We start from the raw sequence: 18,784 nt of genomic DNA, 5'->3' as shown, positions 1-18,784 counted from the left end.
GTCTTTATTGATTCATTTGCTTCCTGTGCGAAAGCTAATTTCCAGGGTTTTTATAAGATGGAGGCTTAAGATGTTTTACAAATAATTTGGTTGGTGGACTCCGCTTCAGGGGACCGAGAGACCTTGTGGGTTTAGCCATCCCACTGTTTGAGGAAGTGATCTGGCAGCCAAAGGAGGCTGAGGCAGCATAATGAGGCTTAGACACTAAAACTGCCTTTGAACAGATGCCAAAGAGCTTAACTATTAACTTTATAATAGCAGTATTTCTCAACCAAGAGCTAAGTGTGAATTCTCTTTACCTGTCTTCCTCCTTCCTAGAGACCCACCGTCTTCATGGGTGAATTCTTTCCATCATATGCTCCTCTTACATTACAAGCAAGAAGCAGGTAGCCGTATAGAACTCACCGAACCCCTTGGTTGTCAATGGTTGGAACTAAACAATATAAGGAACAATATTTACATTTATATACTGTGGGTGTTTATATAAATTTCTCACATAAATGTGGGTGTTATATACAATAGCTTCTAATTTCAAGTAAAATATCCCCTTGGGTGTCTGATAGGCATCTGAGACTGAAAGTACCCCTGCTGAACTCCCAAGGTCCTTCTCTCAACATCTCGCTCTACTGCTAATTTCTCCCTTATCCAATCACGGCCACTCGGATCCTTTTAGTTTCTCAGCGAAAAACCTTAGACATCCTTGACTATTCTTTTGTGTTTTGTATTCAAAAACTAACTTCTCAAGAAATCCTGCTGGCCCTACCTTCAAAATATATCTAAAATGAGGCCGTTTCCCACCACCTTCCTTCCACCGGCGCTGTTGGAGCCCTCCGTCACCCCTGGGCCTGGACTGTTGCAACACCTCCTAAATGTTTCACCTTCAGCTTTGCCTCACCTGATGCAATCATTTTCAACAGAGCAGCCTTCAAAATCCTTCTAAAATATGTCAAATCACATCACTACTCTGCTGAAAACCCTCCAATGGCTTTCTCATTTCACTCAGAGGAAAGCCAAGTTCTCACAATTTCATGCAAGTCCCTTTGTGATCTGGCCCCATTACCAATCTGACAATCACCTCCTACCCCTTCCCCCTCGTGCGCTGTGGTCCAGCCACAGGCCACGTGCACTTGCTGTTCCCACACCCTAGACTGCTTTTCCACCAGAGTCCTATGGTTTACTCCTTCACCTCCTTCGAGTCCTTGCTCAAATGTCACCTTCTCCCTGAGGGCTTCCCTGACCATTATTTATTTATTTATTTATTTTTGAGGAAGATTAGCCCTGAGCTAACATCTGCCAATCCTCCTCTTTTTGCTGAGGAAGACTGGCCCTGAGCTAACATCCGTGCCTGTCTTCCTCTACTTTTTATGTGGGACGCCTACCACAGTGTAGCTCGCCAAGCGATGCCATGTCCGCACCCAGGATCCGAACTGGCAAACCCCCGGCGGCCAATGTGGAGTGTGCACACTCAACCAATGTGCCACCGGGCGGGGCCCTCCCTGTCCATTCTAATAAAGATTGTAATACCCTTCACCCCACGCTCCTAACTCTATCCTACTTATTTTTCCCACGAAGCACTGCTTATCATCACCATATGTTTTACTTATTAAATTTATTGTCTATCTTTTCCCACCAGAATATAAGCTCCACGAGCCCAGAACTTTTTGACTGACTTATTCATTAATGTATCCCCAGTGCCTAGAATCGAGTCTGGCACATAGTCAGTCTGGCCACCACATACAGCCTCACAGGTTGTATACTGCACAAGGCCAGGGCACACCATTCATATGGGAATGGTCCCCTTTGGAGTTGTGCAACATATCAGCCCCATAGGATCTCAATATCTCAGTAAACTTTTGTTGAATCAAATAAACAGCTTTTGCCTTAGTGTTTTAAGTACACCTCTGTCAATAATGTCTAGAAAAATCTCTAGTATTGAAGGAACGCTTGGAGAGTTGAGGCTCACAGACCAAAGGAAGATATTTATAACAGCCCCTGGATTGTGGGTTAAAACTCCCTATACCGCCATAAATACTGTTTCCTAACTAAACAAAGTATTTTGAATTCCACTGGAGGTGGGCAAATTGGCTATGTTTTGGAACTCTACATAATCACTATTTTCCCACAACATAATTGAACAGTAAGTGTTATTTTAAGTAGTCTTGGAAGAATTCCCAGTTTCACTGTAGGAAAAGAGAAGTTTATATCTTGGGATTTTGTTTTGTTTTGAGAATCAGCACACGACTGTCAGGCAGCTCTTTTGTCTGGTTGCGATTAAGTTCAATCCATTCCTTGCGAGAGGCTGTGCCCTCCTTCAGCAGGTTCACCCACTAACTTAGCCTCTTCCCCACCTTTGTAGCATCCTCTCCTGGCAGGTTTCTTCCTGCCCCAGCTGATTACGTAAAATTTTATGGATAAATATATCAGCCTTCCTCATCTTCCTGTCTGATTAATTTAAGAATTTCACAATCCCCTCGGAGTAGCCACCGGTGATGTCATAGCCCTTCCTTATGGGGATGAGCTGTCAGGAACCAGGAGTTCACCCAGGCCGTGAGGTACAAATGAGGAGGAGAGTCTACCGGAGACGTTGCCAATAAATGAGGTGGGCGGTGGCTTTTAAAACACTCTCTGTAGTGACTAGGACGACCTCTAGGTTTACTAATGTGGTTCGAGATGTTTCAAGAATGAGTCATATATGATAAGGACACCTTTATTGCTCCTTAACAGTCACCACAAAGGTCTGGCTTCCCACTGTTTTCTACTGTTTTGTGTTAAGAGTTTAATACGGCATAATACTGCCAGGGTTTATATGTATTCTTGGAGAGAATTTCAGGTTCTTTCACATCCCTCTTAAGTGGGACATGACTGTGCAGATGCTTGCTTTCTCTTCTTCCTGTCTGATTAACGTAGGAGGGCCATAACTCTCTCAGTGGTAGTGGAGATGTCGTAAGTCCTCCTGAGCTGCGAGGTTATCAAATCCTGAAATCTTTAAAGAGGTGGCAAGAGGTGACGGGGAGAATGGCCAGGCAATGCTTAGTCGACAGGAAACAGGAAGTAGCCTTTTGACCTACTGTTTTCATTGAGAAAACGGGTAGCTGGTGGTGCAGCTTTACCACTGGAGGCTCTGAGAAAAAAAATGGTTAAATTTTAGATGAGAAACACTTAACTTTTGTTCCTCAGTGTGTTTCTCTTGGGCTGTGGTGAGGATGGCTGGGAAATGTGCACAACAAAAGTCCCCTAAATTACCACATTTGGTACTATCTGAACATACCCTGTTCTCTCTCCCCTGCATTGTAAACAGTACAGCCTGGGCCCCACAGTGTGGATCTGTTCTTACAGTCTGACCTTGGCTGGTGTGCTTCTGGTTTGCAGCCTCCTTATAAACCACAAAGGCTACACACCCCCAGCATGGTAGGTGTGGCCTGGCCCTCAGTTTCCAGTTTCTACTCCTTGATGGTTCTGCAACCCAAGCCACCTGTTAAGATAGTTTTCCCAGAGACCGGCCCCGTGGCCAAGTGGTTAAGTTCTCGTGATCCGCTGCGGCGGCCCAGGATTTCCCTGGTTCGGATCCTGGGCGCGGACATGGCACTGCTCATCAGGCCACGGTGAGGTGGCGTCCCACGTGCCACACCTAGAGGGACCCACAACTAGAATATACAGCTATATACTGGGGGGATTTGGGGAGAAAAAAGCAGAAAAAAAAAAAGATTGGCAACGGTTGTTAGCTCAGGTGCCAATCTTAAAAAAAAAAAAAAAAGATAGTTTTCCCAATCTGGGCCCTATTTCAATGGAGAGGAGGAAGAATAGACTTAAGAATTAAGAGCCCAGGCTTCCGAATCAATTACACTTGGCTCTCACTATGCGTGTGAACATGAGGAAGTAGCTCATCTCTTGTATCTTGGTGGTTCCATCTGTAAAATAGAAATAAATAATCTCAGACTTGTTTTGCTCATTAGATAATGTTGGGAAAGCCTCACTCACAGTACCAGCTGTTGTAAGGTTTGCTGTAATTAATATCAATTCCCAGCATGCCAAGGGGCGGAGCCACACTTCTTATTATAGTGTCTTGCTATAAGGTGCTATTTTGTTCCCTGCAGATTCCATAGTCAGCTTTTGCTTAAAAAAACACAAGTTTGATGCAGAGTAGCTATGTGGAGACGGAATCAAGAACAGTGTACAGAACAGTGACACTGAAAAGAAAGTAATACTTTCTTTTCAATTTTGTTGAGTTTTTTCACCTCTTTTTTTGTCTTTAACTTGGACAAAAGAAAATGCTCTTCAATAAGAACAGAAATAAAAATTTTCTACTTAACTTTTCCTCAATCAAGAGAGTTCTTTTAAATAATATGCAGAATTATCCATTCGTTTTTTTCATTCATTCATTCAACATGTTCGATTTCATCCATTCATTCAACAACATTCATTCACCTCGTAGCCCTCGTGGACATTTCCTCCGTAGTGGGAGATTTAGCCAGTAGGCACATGGTTGCAGAGTAACATGACAAAAACTGGGCTAGGGAAAGGTCAGGGGCTATGGAAGTCCTCAGGAGAGCCACCTTGCCCAGATTCGGAAGAGCCGGGGGACTTCCTGGAGGAAATGGGTCTAATGGGAGTCTAACTAATGAGTAGAACTTTGCCAGGCAGGGAATAGTATGTGTGAAGGTTTAGAAGCGAGAGACACTCTGATGTGGTGGGAGAGCTGAGTTCAATTTATGACTGAAATAGAGAGTTTTAGGAAGTTGAGTGGAAAGAAACAGGGTTGGAAAGTAAGCAAGAGCAGATTATTTCTCTCTATATTTGTTTATACTATAAGATGTGTCCTGCACACCAAAATCCAAGGTAATGTAGTACCACTTTGGAATGAAGGACTTGTACAGACAGAGAAAATCCAGCAGCTGGAGGACAGTTTTCACAGTCCAGAGGCTTGATACGTTTCCTAATTTCCTCTGAGTTGTCATGAATGTGAAGAGCATCAGATATGATCAAACATGCATTTCAGATCCTGCCACTGATTCTCTCCCTCCAGTAAAATGAATAGTGGGACTTACTAATATCCGACACTTAGATTTCTATCTTTTTCAAAACCTTAACCTATATGCCTGATATTATTGTAATACTATCTATAGGCAATATTTTAACAGGTAGATGATGCTAAATTATCTGCTCATAAGAAGACAGAAATCTTTCAAATCTACCCTTAATCAGAGTTAACTGAATTTAAGTATTCTAGAATGTTCTATAAAATATTAGTTTGAGAATAATAGTATAAGATGAATAAGAGGAGAAACTTATTACAGAACCATTAACTGTCTTTCAAAATAAGCCATATTTTCCGTTTTCCATGATTGTTCATGCTGTTCCCTCTGCTGAGAATGCTGACTACCACCTTCATCCTTCAATGTCCATTTTCACTTCCTTTGACCATTTTAATGTTTGTTCTAAAGGAGAACTTATTCATATCTTTTTGTTCATTTGTATTGTTAATATTTTACTTGTATTTTAAACAGTTTCACTAGATTTAGGAGACTGGAGTGTGCCTTAGTCTTTTTTTTCCACTGTAGGGCTTAGCAGGGGGCACATGCTGTTTAATCGATAATGATAAAATGCTTATACAGAAGGCTCATGAAAGAATTTAAGTTTCATAGACAGATAATCTAATCCTTCCCAACTTTGACAAGGAAAAAACATTGAATTAAATATTCTTTCTTAGTAACTGGGTGTTGCTGAATACTTAACTTGCTGTAGTTTCTAAAGATCACACTGTTCCATGGACTCTTTCTATCCGTTCTTCTCTGACCAGAAATGTCGGGGGAGTAGTTCTACGGGAAAACACACAGTCTCCAGCTGGAGAAGCTCTGTAGGAGCTGAAACTAACCAAAGGGAGGATGTGAGCACCACTCTCTGACCTCTACATCCTATATTCTGGCTATAAACATGTGACGCTTAAGGAGAGCCCCATTAGTATATTTGCTAAGGATCCCTTATATAGACAGTAAATACAAAGCCGCTTAGATAACTCATCCATTCCCTAAGTAAGTTAACATATGAAAATGCTTAGGGCACATAAAGCACTCAACAAATGTTAGTTTTTGCTTTTGGTTTTAATATTATTTCATTTTTTAGAGCTATCCTAACCAGTATGGTAGCCACTAGCCACATGCAGCTACGGAGCACTTGAAATGTTGCTTGTCTTTATTGATATGTGCTCTAAGTATAAAATGCACACTGAATTTCAATGACTTAAATGGAAAAAAATGTAGATAGCTCATTAATAATTTTTATATTGATTGCATGCTAATTTGGATATATTGAGTTAAATAAAATGTCATTTAAGTTAATTTCACCTGTTGCTTTTTATTTTATTAATGTGGCTAATAGAAAATTTAAAATTACATCTGTAATTGTACTTTTATTTGTGGCTCACATTATATTACTCACATTTGTGGCTTGCCTTTTATTACTCAGATTGTGGCTTGCATTACATTTCTGTTGGACAGGACTGCTTCAGGGAGACCTCCCAGGGTGTTGTGGCAAGACAGCTGTATTGCAGACATTCTTCAAGGATTCTTGATCCACTAAGAGGAAAGGAAAAAGATCAAATTCTAGCTGAACACATATGAACTGTTCACTTATTTATTTATTTATTTATTGTTTAATCTGTAACTATTCGATTCGGTTTCCCTAACTATATTCGCCTTTTTTTGGGGGGGGGGGGGGTGGATGGTGAGGAAGATTGGCCCTGAGCCAACATCTGTTGTGAATCTTCCTCTTTTTTTTTTCCTCCCCAAAACCCCAGTGCATAGTTGCATATTGTAGTTGTAGGTCATTCTAGTTCTTCTGTGTGGGATGCTGCCACAGCATGGCTCAATGAGCAGTGCGTAGGTCTGTGCCCAGGAGCCGAACCAGTGAACCCTCAGCTTCTGAAGCAGAGTGCATAAACTTGAGCACTCAGCCATGGGGTCAGCCCCTCGCTTATTAAAAATTGAAATTAAATGGTTTTTTCTTCATGGTTTTGTGGTCAGTCTTGTCTTTAAGAAACTATAGCTAACATTTTATGTCTAACAAAAAACACTTCCTATTTCTAGGTTACTGGTTGGTTCACCTTGGAGCGGCTTTCCTGAGAACCGAATGGGAGATGTCTATAAGTGTCCTGTTGATCTATCCACTGCTACGTGTGAAAAACTGAATTTGCAAAGTAAGTGGTAATTAGCAATGAGGTTTTTTACAAATGACAAAATCTCAATTGTTATATACCTGGATGAAAAACAACAACAAAACCAATCATAGTTCTGTCTTAAAGAAATACAGACAGCTTGTTTTATTTTGCCTTCGTCTCTTTAATCATATGGGGCCAATTGTATCCAAATTTCCAACACAGTTTGAAGACCTGATTTAATAAGATGCGTAGGAAATGTACTGCCTCCTGGACCATCTACCCCCAGACTGTGGACCAGTTTCCACCTACGTTTAGGATTACTTTGCTGATTACTTACAGAAATCTGAAGCTATGCATACCTTTCTCCCTCCTCAAAACAAACCGTTAAGTATAGAAATGTCACTACGAGGGCTGCTTCTGGAGGTGCTCAGAAATACTGTGTGTTTCTGTTCATGTCTCAATTATTTTATTCTAATGAAAAATATTCACAATTTTTAATTATTTGTAATTGTTTGGTATTGCTGTTTTAATTATCCACATCTCAGATGCTTTCTGTTAATGCAAAAAGTTATTAAAAGTCCAAGACTGGAGGGGCTGGCCCCGTGGCCGAGTGGTTAAGTTCGCGCGCTCCGCTGCAGGCGGCCCAGTGTTTCGTTGGTTCGAATCCTGGGCGCGGACATGGCACTGCTCATCAGACCACGCTGAGGCAGCGTCCCACATGCCACAACTAGAAGAACCCACAACGAAGAATACACAACTATGTACCGGGGGGCTTTGGGGAGAAAATGGAAAAAAATAAAAAAAATCTAAAAAACAAACAAACAAACAAACAAAAAAAAAAGTCCAAGACTGGAAAGCTAAACGAATCGTGTTTTCACGCCTTCCTGATGTGAGTAGAAAGTTGCTCAATTTGATCATTGTCGTTATTCAAAACAACCAGCACTGAGGAGTCGTGGAGTTCTGAAGAATTAAGGCATGAATTAGGAAAATACAATGTTATGGAAATCAAGGGAAGAAAGAGATTCAAAAACCATGATTAAGACTTAGAAACATGGCAGGAGTGTTTCTTACACATCCCTGCAAACCTAACTTCTAGCATAATTTCCGGCACGTAGTAGCAGCTCAGTAAGCATATTTTCAGTGAGGTGGAAGGAGTCAGGATGTCAAATGCTATGGAGGTCGAAGGATATGAGGACTGAGTAAAGATCATCTGCTTATTTGAGGAGGTTCTGGGTGATCTAGATTGGTGTTTTCTAAACATTCTGAACACTCACCACACTCACCGTATGTATATTATACATACATATGTAAATATATATTATACATATATAAAATTTCTAAGAATATATGCATTAGAAGTGAGTGCTCCAAAGTTTTATGTACCTCAAAAGCTTTATTATATCACCCCTAATATATCACATCACCTCTAACTTTTAAACACTCACCTCTAATGTATATATTTTATTTTTTAAAAATAATGTACTTGTACTGACATATTATCTTTATAAATAAAAATAAACTTAAAAGAATAAAAAACATACATATAGAAATTCTATTATTTTGTTTCTGACTCGGGAAATCATATTGTGTAACTTTCTTGCCTAAAGTGTAAATCCAGCAGTGTTGAGGGGAGAAAATAGATTACAGAGAATTTAGGAGCTGGTGAGTAGTGACCAAGCACGAGGGGGGAAAGGAGACCTCCATTTCCAGAAGTTGGGTAGTGAAGGAGAAGTGGGAAAATAGTTTGATGGAGTAACATGGTTAATAGAAGATTTTTCTAATAAAAAAAAGATGATCTTATTTGTAGGGAGAGTGGAAGGAGGTGATAAGGGAGTGACTATCAGTCAAAAATAGAGTTAACTGGATGGAATTAATGTCACTGGTACCTGGGACAATGAGTCTTAGAAAGAATGCTCCTTTCTCTAAGACACAAAGGAAAGAGAACAAGTAATTTTAAGAATTACTTAAATTACTGGGTCCGCTCAATCCCTGTGAATAACCTGTCTACTCCAGAGATAAGAGAAGCTGAGATTACCTTCAAGGGTGATTGTCGTTTTCTGGAGTAGACAGGTTATCCACAGAGATTGATGGGACCCAGGTTGAGTTTGGAGACTTGAAAAGAAGGGTAAAGTTGTAAAATGGTCACTCTGGGAAATGAGGGATAAATGAAAGTGGCAATATTGGCTTGGCAGAGATTAGAGAACAAGAGTAAATAATGATATTATTGAAGAGAATTCCAATGTCCAATAACTCAAGAATGGATACAGTGGATGATGCCCTAGTTCAGTGGGAGAGAGGAGGTTGGAGAGATTTATTTATTATTTTACATGGCTAGTCTCATGATTTCCTTTTAAAATTTACCTACTATTATGTTGAGCCAGATTCTACCATATGGCATTCTTTGATAACACTTTAAGGACAATTTTACTAATTCAGAATAAAACGTTAGATAGAGCCATCATGACCTTGGAAAGAGCAGGGATGCGAACTTGTGACCAAATGCTGTCCTCGGATGTGCTATGTTTGGCCAGGACTTTGATTTTTAAAAAATTTAAATTTAAATGTGTATAATTTGTGCCCTCTCCAGACCCCACCCCCTAATATCTTACGTTCTGCATCCTCAAGCATTTAGGTGAGCTGCCCCATCACTGAAGGCATTTCATTTCCCTATACCTGATTACATAACGCGAGCACCTGGACACAAAACATTAACTTCAACGCTACACATAAACATGAGTATGTGTGTGTGTGTTTAACAACTTTAAATAAACGGTGAAGATTTAGTCACTTTTTAAAATCTTTTTCCCTTTGAAAGCTTCCACAAGCATTCCCAATGTTACCGAGATGAAAACCAACATGAGCCTTGGCTTGACGCTCACAAGGAATGTGGGAACCGGAGGATTTCTTGTGAGTATTGACTTGTCAAATCCTCATTCCCCTCAAGCAAGTGTGAAGTCAGTATCTTCTCACCATCCCTCCTATCAAATCTAATCTTGAGGTTTAAATATTAGAGCGTGCTTTTGGATAAATCATGATGTGTGGATATCCAGTGTGAACTAACAATCTGATGGTGTGTGGACTTCTTAAGATAGTCAGCAAAACCATGGCCACAGAATGATTTGAGAAAGGGGAGCAAAGGGAACACCAATTCTTTGCCCTTGGAAAGTGTGCTTAGTATTTGTTGATAACGGCCAGATTCCAGGTCTCATTTTTACTTGCTGTAGGAACATTCAACAGAGTTATTGCTAATTCAGAAAGTAAGTTTCAAAGCTAAAAAAATGTCTTTGTTTTTAATCATTTTCTATAGCCATTGGCTAATCTTATGTTATTTAAGGTGTGGCTCAATCTCTTATTTCATGTTAGCGTTTATTCTCATTTAGTTTCTAGAATGCTGTGAAAGACATCACAGATCAGTGAAATAGAATGCCTTATATAACAAGTGATCTGAGGACAATTAATTAGTTAATAACTTACATATCCAAGTGAACTTTCAAGTGGATTAAAGAGTTAATGTAAAAAACTTGAAGAAAGTGGAAATTTTCTGAAATGGGGAAGAATTTCTGAGCTTAGAACTAACAGAAAAAATAATATAGGAAATTGTTGAAAAGATTCGACTATCTAAAAAATAAGATAGGAAATTTTTGAAAAGATTTGACTATATGAAAAATGAAAACCATCACACACCAAAAAAATATTAAAGGCAAATAAACACCCAATCTTATTCAACATTTCCACCAGCTCTTGTAGGTGTATGCTAGTTGTATTGCCCTGCTACCATTGTCTTAGAGAGCGTAATTGAACTTTCCATTAGCTATCTGTACTCTTGGCCTGCTAACTTAAAAGCTCCTGTGTATAACTGCATTATTCTAAAAATGTAATCAGTTTTGAACAATGTCATTCTACTTTCATTAATAGATATTAGTATTCAGACAGACTTTGGTACCACTAAGTAAATCAACTATTGCTTATAATAGGTGCTCCATCAGTGCATAAATGAATATTGCAATGAATCTTCATGGTTTATGATATTCCAAAGTCTTTATTATAGGGTTGCTTTCACCTTTTTTTATTTGTTTTTAAGGTTGAATAGATTTAGAAAGAGGAACATATTGAGATATACAGATTACAGAGTGTGCTTCAAAAGTTTTAATCAGTAACTTCAGGTAAAGTGAAACAAATTTCCAAGAGAATTTGAGAGGTTAATTTAGCAATCAATGTAGCAAGCAGAGAGGGAGGGAGGAGGGGAGAGAAAAGAAAAAGAAAGAAGAAAGAAAAAAGCGAAAGTTTCCTTTACATACCTAAAAGGTCAACATCTTAAGATACTCTTAAGAATTATGTGGAAAAGACTGACAATCATCACATTTTTTTGAAACTTTTTAAGTTCTGGGCTTAAAGCAGGAATGTAGTTCTGGCATTAACAATTGGCATATTCTAATTTCAAGTTCTTAATGCTGTTTTCCACTGCTTTTAAAACAAAAAAATCTTTTTTGAATACTTTGTGAGTTATTATTCTTCAAGGTGATAAAAAAAACCAACTTGGGGATGGGGATATAGGAATCAATAATTGGTGTCTGTTATTTGGTGAACTACCAATTTTCCCCTAAAAATGAACCAGTTTTATAGGGGGAAAAACTATGCCTTGTTCGTTGAGCGTGAAATATGACTACAGCTGCTTCTCCTCTGAGCTACCAACAATTAAACTGGGTCAAATAAAATACCCTTTTATTCTTCCAATGGCTTTTTTGCAAGTCCACACTTTTGTGCTCAGTTTTAACAATTGATCCACAGCTTTATATTGTGTTAAACTTGGTAGATGTTTTTTAAGATCTTGACTAGACTTCTCTTTGCCAATTTTTTCCTTTTACATCTGGTGATTTTAATACTATTTAATCTAATATTTCCCATGTGAGTGAATCAGGAGTTCTTGACATTCAAGGGCTGCTGAAAAGGGGAGACTTGGGGTCGGGTTAATGGAGATATTAAGAATTGGAGCACATGTGATGTGGGCAAGGAGACAAGTGCCATCCTTGATGACTGAAAGTCTTAGGGAGTGAAAATAGGAATTCTGAAGTCCTCAAAGAAATACTTTATAACAAAATTAAAAACTGGCAGTTCATGAACCTTATTGTGTTTGTTTAGCTCACAGAGTGGTTTTTTTTTTTAGCTGAATTTTCACACAAAATTTGCCCTCTCTGACTCTCCTTGAATATTTGTGAGATCTGGTAACACAGGGCCTGGCCTGTTTCACACCAATCAATGGGCAGGAGCCATAGTGGCCTGCTCCTGTATAAGGTGTGGGTTCTTCATGCACCTTACTGTCTATACCTGGCCCCAAGCACTCTTCTTGGTTTCCTGCCTGGCCCTTGGCGATGTGGGTTTATGGTTTCTGCTGAATAGTATAAATAGAAGGGACAGGAAGAGACCTATGTTCAAGAATGACAACGATAATGACGCTGGCCGACAATTATATACTACTTGCTATTTACCTGGCACTGTTCTAAGAGTTTCATACCTATAGACCCATTTTACCTTCACAACTACCTTAAAAGATAGGAGATATGATTATCCTCATTTTACAGATGAAGCACCTGAGAGACAAAAAAGAACCGTGCACTCATTTTTCTCCTGGGTGTTCTCTGAAAGGAAAGTACCCCTTTCCTCTATCTTTGTGGGTGACTTAATGGGCTTCTCCCTACGCTGAAAGCTGTCCCAGACAGTCTCAGTGCCCCTCCTGAGTGGCCTGCCATTGGGCACAGCACGTCGGCCACCTTCTCCCTCACTTCTCTTTGCTCCCATGCACTTTCACGCAAAGCCATTTTTGACTTAGTTTCAAGAGTTGGCGATTCCTAGTATCTGGTAAAAGAACAGAAATGATTTCTGAGTTTCACAAATGGAGAGATAGAGGGCTAACCTTTTCCATGTGTTTTGTCATTGTTCTCATTTCTTTGAAGACATGTGGTCCCCTGTGGGCACAGCAGTGCGGAAGCCAATATTACACAACTGGTGTCTGTTCTGACGTCAGTCCCGATTTTCAGCTCTTGGCCAGCTTTTCACCTGCAGCTCAGAGTAAGTGACGAATGTGCAGAAGGTCTGAGCAGTGCCTCACAGAAAAGGAGGGGAAAAATTTATCAACAAGTGCCAGTCACCCCCTCAAGTCTATTTTACTGTAAATCTCATTTTTATATGGGTGTGAAGTTTGACTCACCTGTGGAAATCTGTTTCTTTCATCTTTTCCTGTGTAGCCTGCCCTTCCCTCATAGATGTTGTGGTTGTGTGCGATGAATCAAACAGTATTTATCCCTGGGAGGCAGTAAAGAATTTTTTGGAGAAATTTGTACAAGGCCTCGATATAGGCCCCACAAAAACACAGGTATGGATGTCAATAATACCTACACTAACCCATAGCTTGCTTTCTGAGAAAATATTGTTGGATATGAGGTCTTAATTTTTGCATTTGTCGGATCCTCATATTAAATGCATTTAATGGTGATTTTGAAAGTTTGTTGAAACTTGTACTACGGTGAGTTATTTTGTCTATACCTTTGCCCAATGCAGGTTGGTATTTGAGCTTAGATTTCTATTTCCGACACAGGCACTGGATGTGGCATATAGCATTTTAATCCTCTTGAGTTGTTTATTTTTCCCTCCTCTAACTCATGAATTTACCAATACATTTTAATATCCAATATGTATTTTTTTGTTATTCACACTTGAACTGATAATGAATTCCTTTTGTTTACTTCTTACTGGTAAAAGAATTATCCTTGAATTTTTAGATTTTTATGTATAAGTCCGTAGACAGCACCATTCTGCCATTTATTATTTTAGACCCTTTCATCATATTCTAGTCCGACCTTCCTTTTTTTACACAGGACAAGTCTTTTCAATAATTTTGTATAACTCTCTATGTTTTAAGGAGTTTTAGTTTGTTTTTCTATCTTTTTGAAGTAGGCAAGCAAAACTCAGGAGCAGAAGCTTCATGCTTCTGTAAAACTGAATAGCATTTATTTTTAAAGTTTGGGGCTTTTTTTCCTTTCTTACTTGATCTGCCATTTTACAGGTCATTCTGGTTATAGCAGCACCCCGAATGCATGTCAACAGGGACCAGTCCACAGGGTTACCAGTGTATGTTCCTGGGTTGCATCTGATGTTCCAGTGTCCAACATCTCGTAAAAATTGTTGGAACATTTTTCCCTAAATGCTTTGCAGATATCCGTGTTGAAATTTGATTTTCTGCTTTTCTGTAAGGTATCATAAAATATTGTTACATGTTTTCCTCATTGACTTTGCTTTTCAATACCAAAAGGATGTTAGCACCCTCTGAAACTTTGGAGGTTTCACTGTAGCTTTTACCAGAAAATTCTGTCAAATAAGACTAGATATAGCACTGGTTTCTGGAGAGCATCACTGTGAAGGCCCCTCATAAGAGAAGTTTTCATATGTATCTGCTTATTTTCGCTGTCTCTAAATGGATTACCCCCAATAACATGACTTACTGTATTCAAGTCTCTCGTATGGAATTCTTAGCCTTTCTCTTCTTGTCTTCCTAACCCAATGCATCTTCTGCATCTCCAGAGGTGGTTTTGCTCAGTCTCTTTTCTTGCAATCTAAATTTGACCTTTCTGTCAGACCTAATATACCTCATTTCTTTAAACCTTCGATTCAGCCTTTCCTTTTCTCACACAGAAGTTCTGGAGCTGTGTCATGGGAGTCACTACCCTCTTCCTCTCATCTTAGACTTCAAAATCCTCAGAGTCCTTTTCTTTTTCTCAAGTCTTACATCCTATCCTAAGGAAAGGAGTCCAGCAATATCATATTTTTTGCCATCTTCTGGGTGCCTAGTTAATGCCTTTCTAGCAAAATACTTTATTGAATTCAGAAACCCAGGGCTTGCGTTTTCCACCTTCCTTACATGCTGACCTTTATTTCAGAGGCCCTTTCACCACTTTCCTCTTATTGCCATTTCCTGTTCTGGAAACCCCAACTCCTAGGCATAGAGGATGATTTCAGTGCTGAGAACAAGGACATTGACAGAAGTGTCTGACCTTCTCGATCTAAAGGATTAGGGAATGTGCCCAAACATCTTATTCAGAAGTTGTCAAGTCTCTCAGCTCTCTCAAATAAGACTCTTTCTGATGACATTTTCTCTGAAGACCAGAAACTTCCTGCCCCACATGCACATATAGCAACTTTCCTCCAGGGATGCTGAAGTCTGTGATTAAAGGAAATCCAGCAAAATAAATACATCCAAATTGACTGCATTAATTAGAACATTGGTTTTTCTTGTATTCAACTCTAATTCTTTGGTTATTATCTAATTATCCTCAATGATGGATGTTCTTTTCCATCTATGACTACTTATAATTGTTTACATGTTTATATCCATTAGTAATTAGAAAATGTATTTATATCATTTCAATCTTCCTGTTACAAACTTTATTTTAATAGTTATATTAAAATATTATAGGACCATGCTTTAAAATCTACAATTATTGCTCTTGAAAACCAAATTGCACGCAATAGCACATCATCCTACTTATCAACAAGTACTGTTCCTGTACACTGGTGACTTCTAAAAAGGAAGTCACTGCATTGGAAGAAAAATAACTATTCCTAAGAACAAAGTTGGAAATGGTTCCCTTAAGCTATCAGTCCAAGTCTAAATGCACTTTTGATTTTTATTATATTCATTAAATAGAAACGATTTATAACTTAATGACAACCCTTTAATAAACTTCTGCTTTCTTGAAGGTGGGGTTAATTCAATATGCCAATAATCCAAGAGTTGTGTTTAACCTGAACACTTTTAAAACTAAAGCTGAGATGGTTGAAGCGACATCCCAGACATTCCAATTTGGTGGGGACCTCACAAATACCTTCAAAGCAATTCAATATGCGAGGTAAGTTATGATGCTAATAGGCCAATATTTTGAGAAAATAGAGGCACTTATAAGTAAGAAAAAGGAAAGAAAAGACAAAGAAAAATAATATACCTGGTAGCCACACTTAAATCAGAACTAATAAGAGGAAAAGTTTGAGCATTCTGTAACTTGAACACTTTGAGAAGGCAGTGGGAAATGAAATTTAAAAATCTTTGATTTCTAGGAATTTTATGAGATATTACACTATTTTTTAAGATTTTATATGAAGTAAATGAAATGAAATTAAAAGACCTTAGGTTAAAACAGTAGGAAATGGGGCAATCTGCAATTATTTGTTAATATTTATCGAGGCCACAGAGGACTTGAGCTAATGGAGCACTTCATGCAAATTAAGAAGGGCCAAAGAACCTTAAATGTTAATGACCTAGGAGTCTGAATTTAATTGAGTGAGTGTATGATCCTTATTACAATCTGAGGCAGTGTGAACTTTACAACTATATAGCTCAGTTTCTCTGTTTTCTCGGCACTGCTGACCTTCATCTGCTGTTTTCATCAGATACCTTTACAAAAATGCTAAACACTCTCCTATTGTTAAAAAATAAATGAGAACAATAAGTTCACCTTCCCTTCACCCTACTTCCTGCCTTTTTCATCTTGTGCATTCTTCCTTCCACTACCATAACTCCTGAAAGAATTGTCTATACTCCTTCACTTCCTTGACGCACATGGCTCTGTGACCCGGTAAATGTGGCCTTCTTAATCACCCAGAAACCCAGGGGTCCTGCCTCAAGCCTCATCCTTTTTAGCTTCCTGAGCATTTTATAATGAGGAGCACACACTGCTATTCCTGCCTCAGTTGCCATGATATCACAAACTTCTAGAATCCCTGCCAACTTTTTGTCAACATTTTTACCTCTTCACTGGCTCCTTTTCCCATTTTTTCTTCACGAAACAGAGCCATTTTTTTTTTTTATCACCCTTTTCTCTTAAGCATTGTATCCACTCTCGTGGCATCAGCGTCAGCCCTACGTGGGTTACCCCATTGCTGTGTTGTCAGCCCTGAACTCGCTCCCGGAATTCACAGAGGCATCCAGCTGATGCTGATTATCTTCATTTGGAGTGCTGGCTCACTTATCAAATTCAGTACATCCTAAACTGGCCTTGTTCTTTTCCTTACCCATCCTCATGATTTTGCCATTTTGAGTCACGTCACCACCTTTTTGCCCAGTCACTCGGGGTAAAAACTTGATGATTTTCTTTGTTCTTTCTGCTCCTTCTTAGATCACACATCTGGTCATTCACCACATCCTGTCATTTCTATTTCTGAATTCCCTGTTATATCTGTCCCTCCTTTTTTCTGGGTATATATTCCAGTTGCCACTTCTATCAACTAGTTACGCTCCGTATTTGTCTCAAAAGCAGATTTCCTACAAGAGAAGATATGGTTGATTTGGTTAATCTTTATTATCCCTATTAAGATGTCCTTTTGGGTGAAGCTGTCTCATAGGCTGCTGGCCAGTCAATACGTCAGCTGCCAGTAGGCGGAGTCCCCTTCCTGGTCCAGTAAACTAGACCTAGGGGAAGAGTAAGTTGACATAGCAAGTCGCAGAGGATTTAGAAACTGCAGAGGGCCTGTATTTTCAGCAGTGAATATAGGTGTGGCATTTTTCCCTGGAAGGAGCCTGGGGCCTGGCAAGCTTTCTTCTCGAGGACAATAGCTACTGTTAAGATGGGACTTGCATGGCTTTCATCATCTTTTCAAACTTTGGTTTTCTCCCTGTGCCAGCATCTCTTTCTTACCACTATTTCCCACGCTAACAGGAATCTTTCCAGTATTAGGAGAATCACCTAACTTCTTCCTCACACCTTCCAGAATGTAATTACTTCTATTTCTTTCTTTCTTTCTTTCTTTTTGATCTGTTTCTTTGCGACATCAAATAGAATTCTGACACTCTTTCAGTAAATATTGCCATATTCCATTCATCTTATTTCACTGAGTGCCTGTGGTTGCAATTTATTTTTCCAAGACCTGAAGGTAATCAAAACTCAGTGATTACCTTCACAGTTTCTACCCTCAGCAACCTTCTCATCACATGAGCTCTACCATAAGTCATAAAGAGTATAATTCACTCAAAAGGTATTTGATGTGAGTTCTGTAATTCAAATTTATCTGGATGAGAAATATGAAAATTTTTTTTGTATTTCTTTGTTCTACTATATAGAATGCAGAAAAGTTGTAGGAAATAAAATGATACTCTCGGTTTTAAACACGTTGAATTTAAAGTGCCCCTTACACGTTCAGGTGAAAATATCCAGCAAGCATTGAACACATCAATTTGAAGATGAGAGGGATGAAATGGAAACAGATATACACTTTAAGGTGTCATCATATAGAAGGTAGTTAATCCAAAGGAGTGGATGACATTTCCCGAAAAGAATATGCAACAAGAGAATCCAATAGAAGAAAAAGTTGTCGGACAACTGGCTAACCATCTAGAAACAAAATAAGGCTGAATCCCTGCTTAACTCCTTGAATAAAAATAAATTTCAACTGGACCAAAAATTTAAATCTAAGAAAATGAAACTATTAAAGGACTAGGAGAAAACTTGGGTGATTAAAGAAAAAACTCTTAGAGATGACAAGTCCTTTTAAAATACCATGTCACATATAAAAGACAACCCAAAAAAGTTAATGGATTTGATTATATCAAAATGTAAAATTTCTGTGCAGAAGTAATACTACTAAATT

The 18,784-nt window shown here is 38.8% G+C and overlaps 1 protein-coding gene across 2 annotated transcripts in view; it reads left to right on the top strand.

The window, feature by feature from the left end:
- ITGA2 (integrin subunit alpha 2) overlaps nucleotides 1-18,784 on the top strand; it is a 94,240-nt gene that overhangs the window by 32,086 nt on the left and 43,370 nt on the right. For both annotated transcript variants that reach the window (XM_046671532.1, XM_046671533.1), the window contains 5 exons: nucleotides 7,083-7,192; nucleotides 9,969-10,060; nucleotides 13,105-13,219; nucleotides 13,396-13,523; nucleotides 15,905-16,053. In XM_046671532.1, coding sequence (XP_046527488.1) covers nucleotides 7,083-7,192; nucleotides 9,969-10,060; nucleotides 13,105-13,219; nucleotides 13,396-13,523; nucleotides 15,905-16,053 — 594 coding nt within the window. The remainder of the gene's footprint in view (nucleotides 1-7,082; nucleotides 7,193-9,968; nucleotides 10,061-13,104; nucleotides 13,220-13,395; nucleotides 13,524-15,904; nucleotides 16,054-18,784) is intronic.

Source organism: Equus quagga, chromosome 9 (genome assembly GCF_021613505.1).
Source record: "Equus quagga isolate Etosha38 chromosome 9, UCLA_HA_Equagga_1.0, whole genome shotgun sequence".
In the NCBI taxonomy this organism is placed as follows: Eukaryota; Metazoa; Chordata; class Mammalia; order Perissodactyla; family Equidae; genus Equus; species Equus quagga.
The sequence above is the reverse complement of the archived record's forward strand: the minus strand, read 5'-3'. Positions and strand labels throughout refer to the sequence as shown.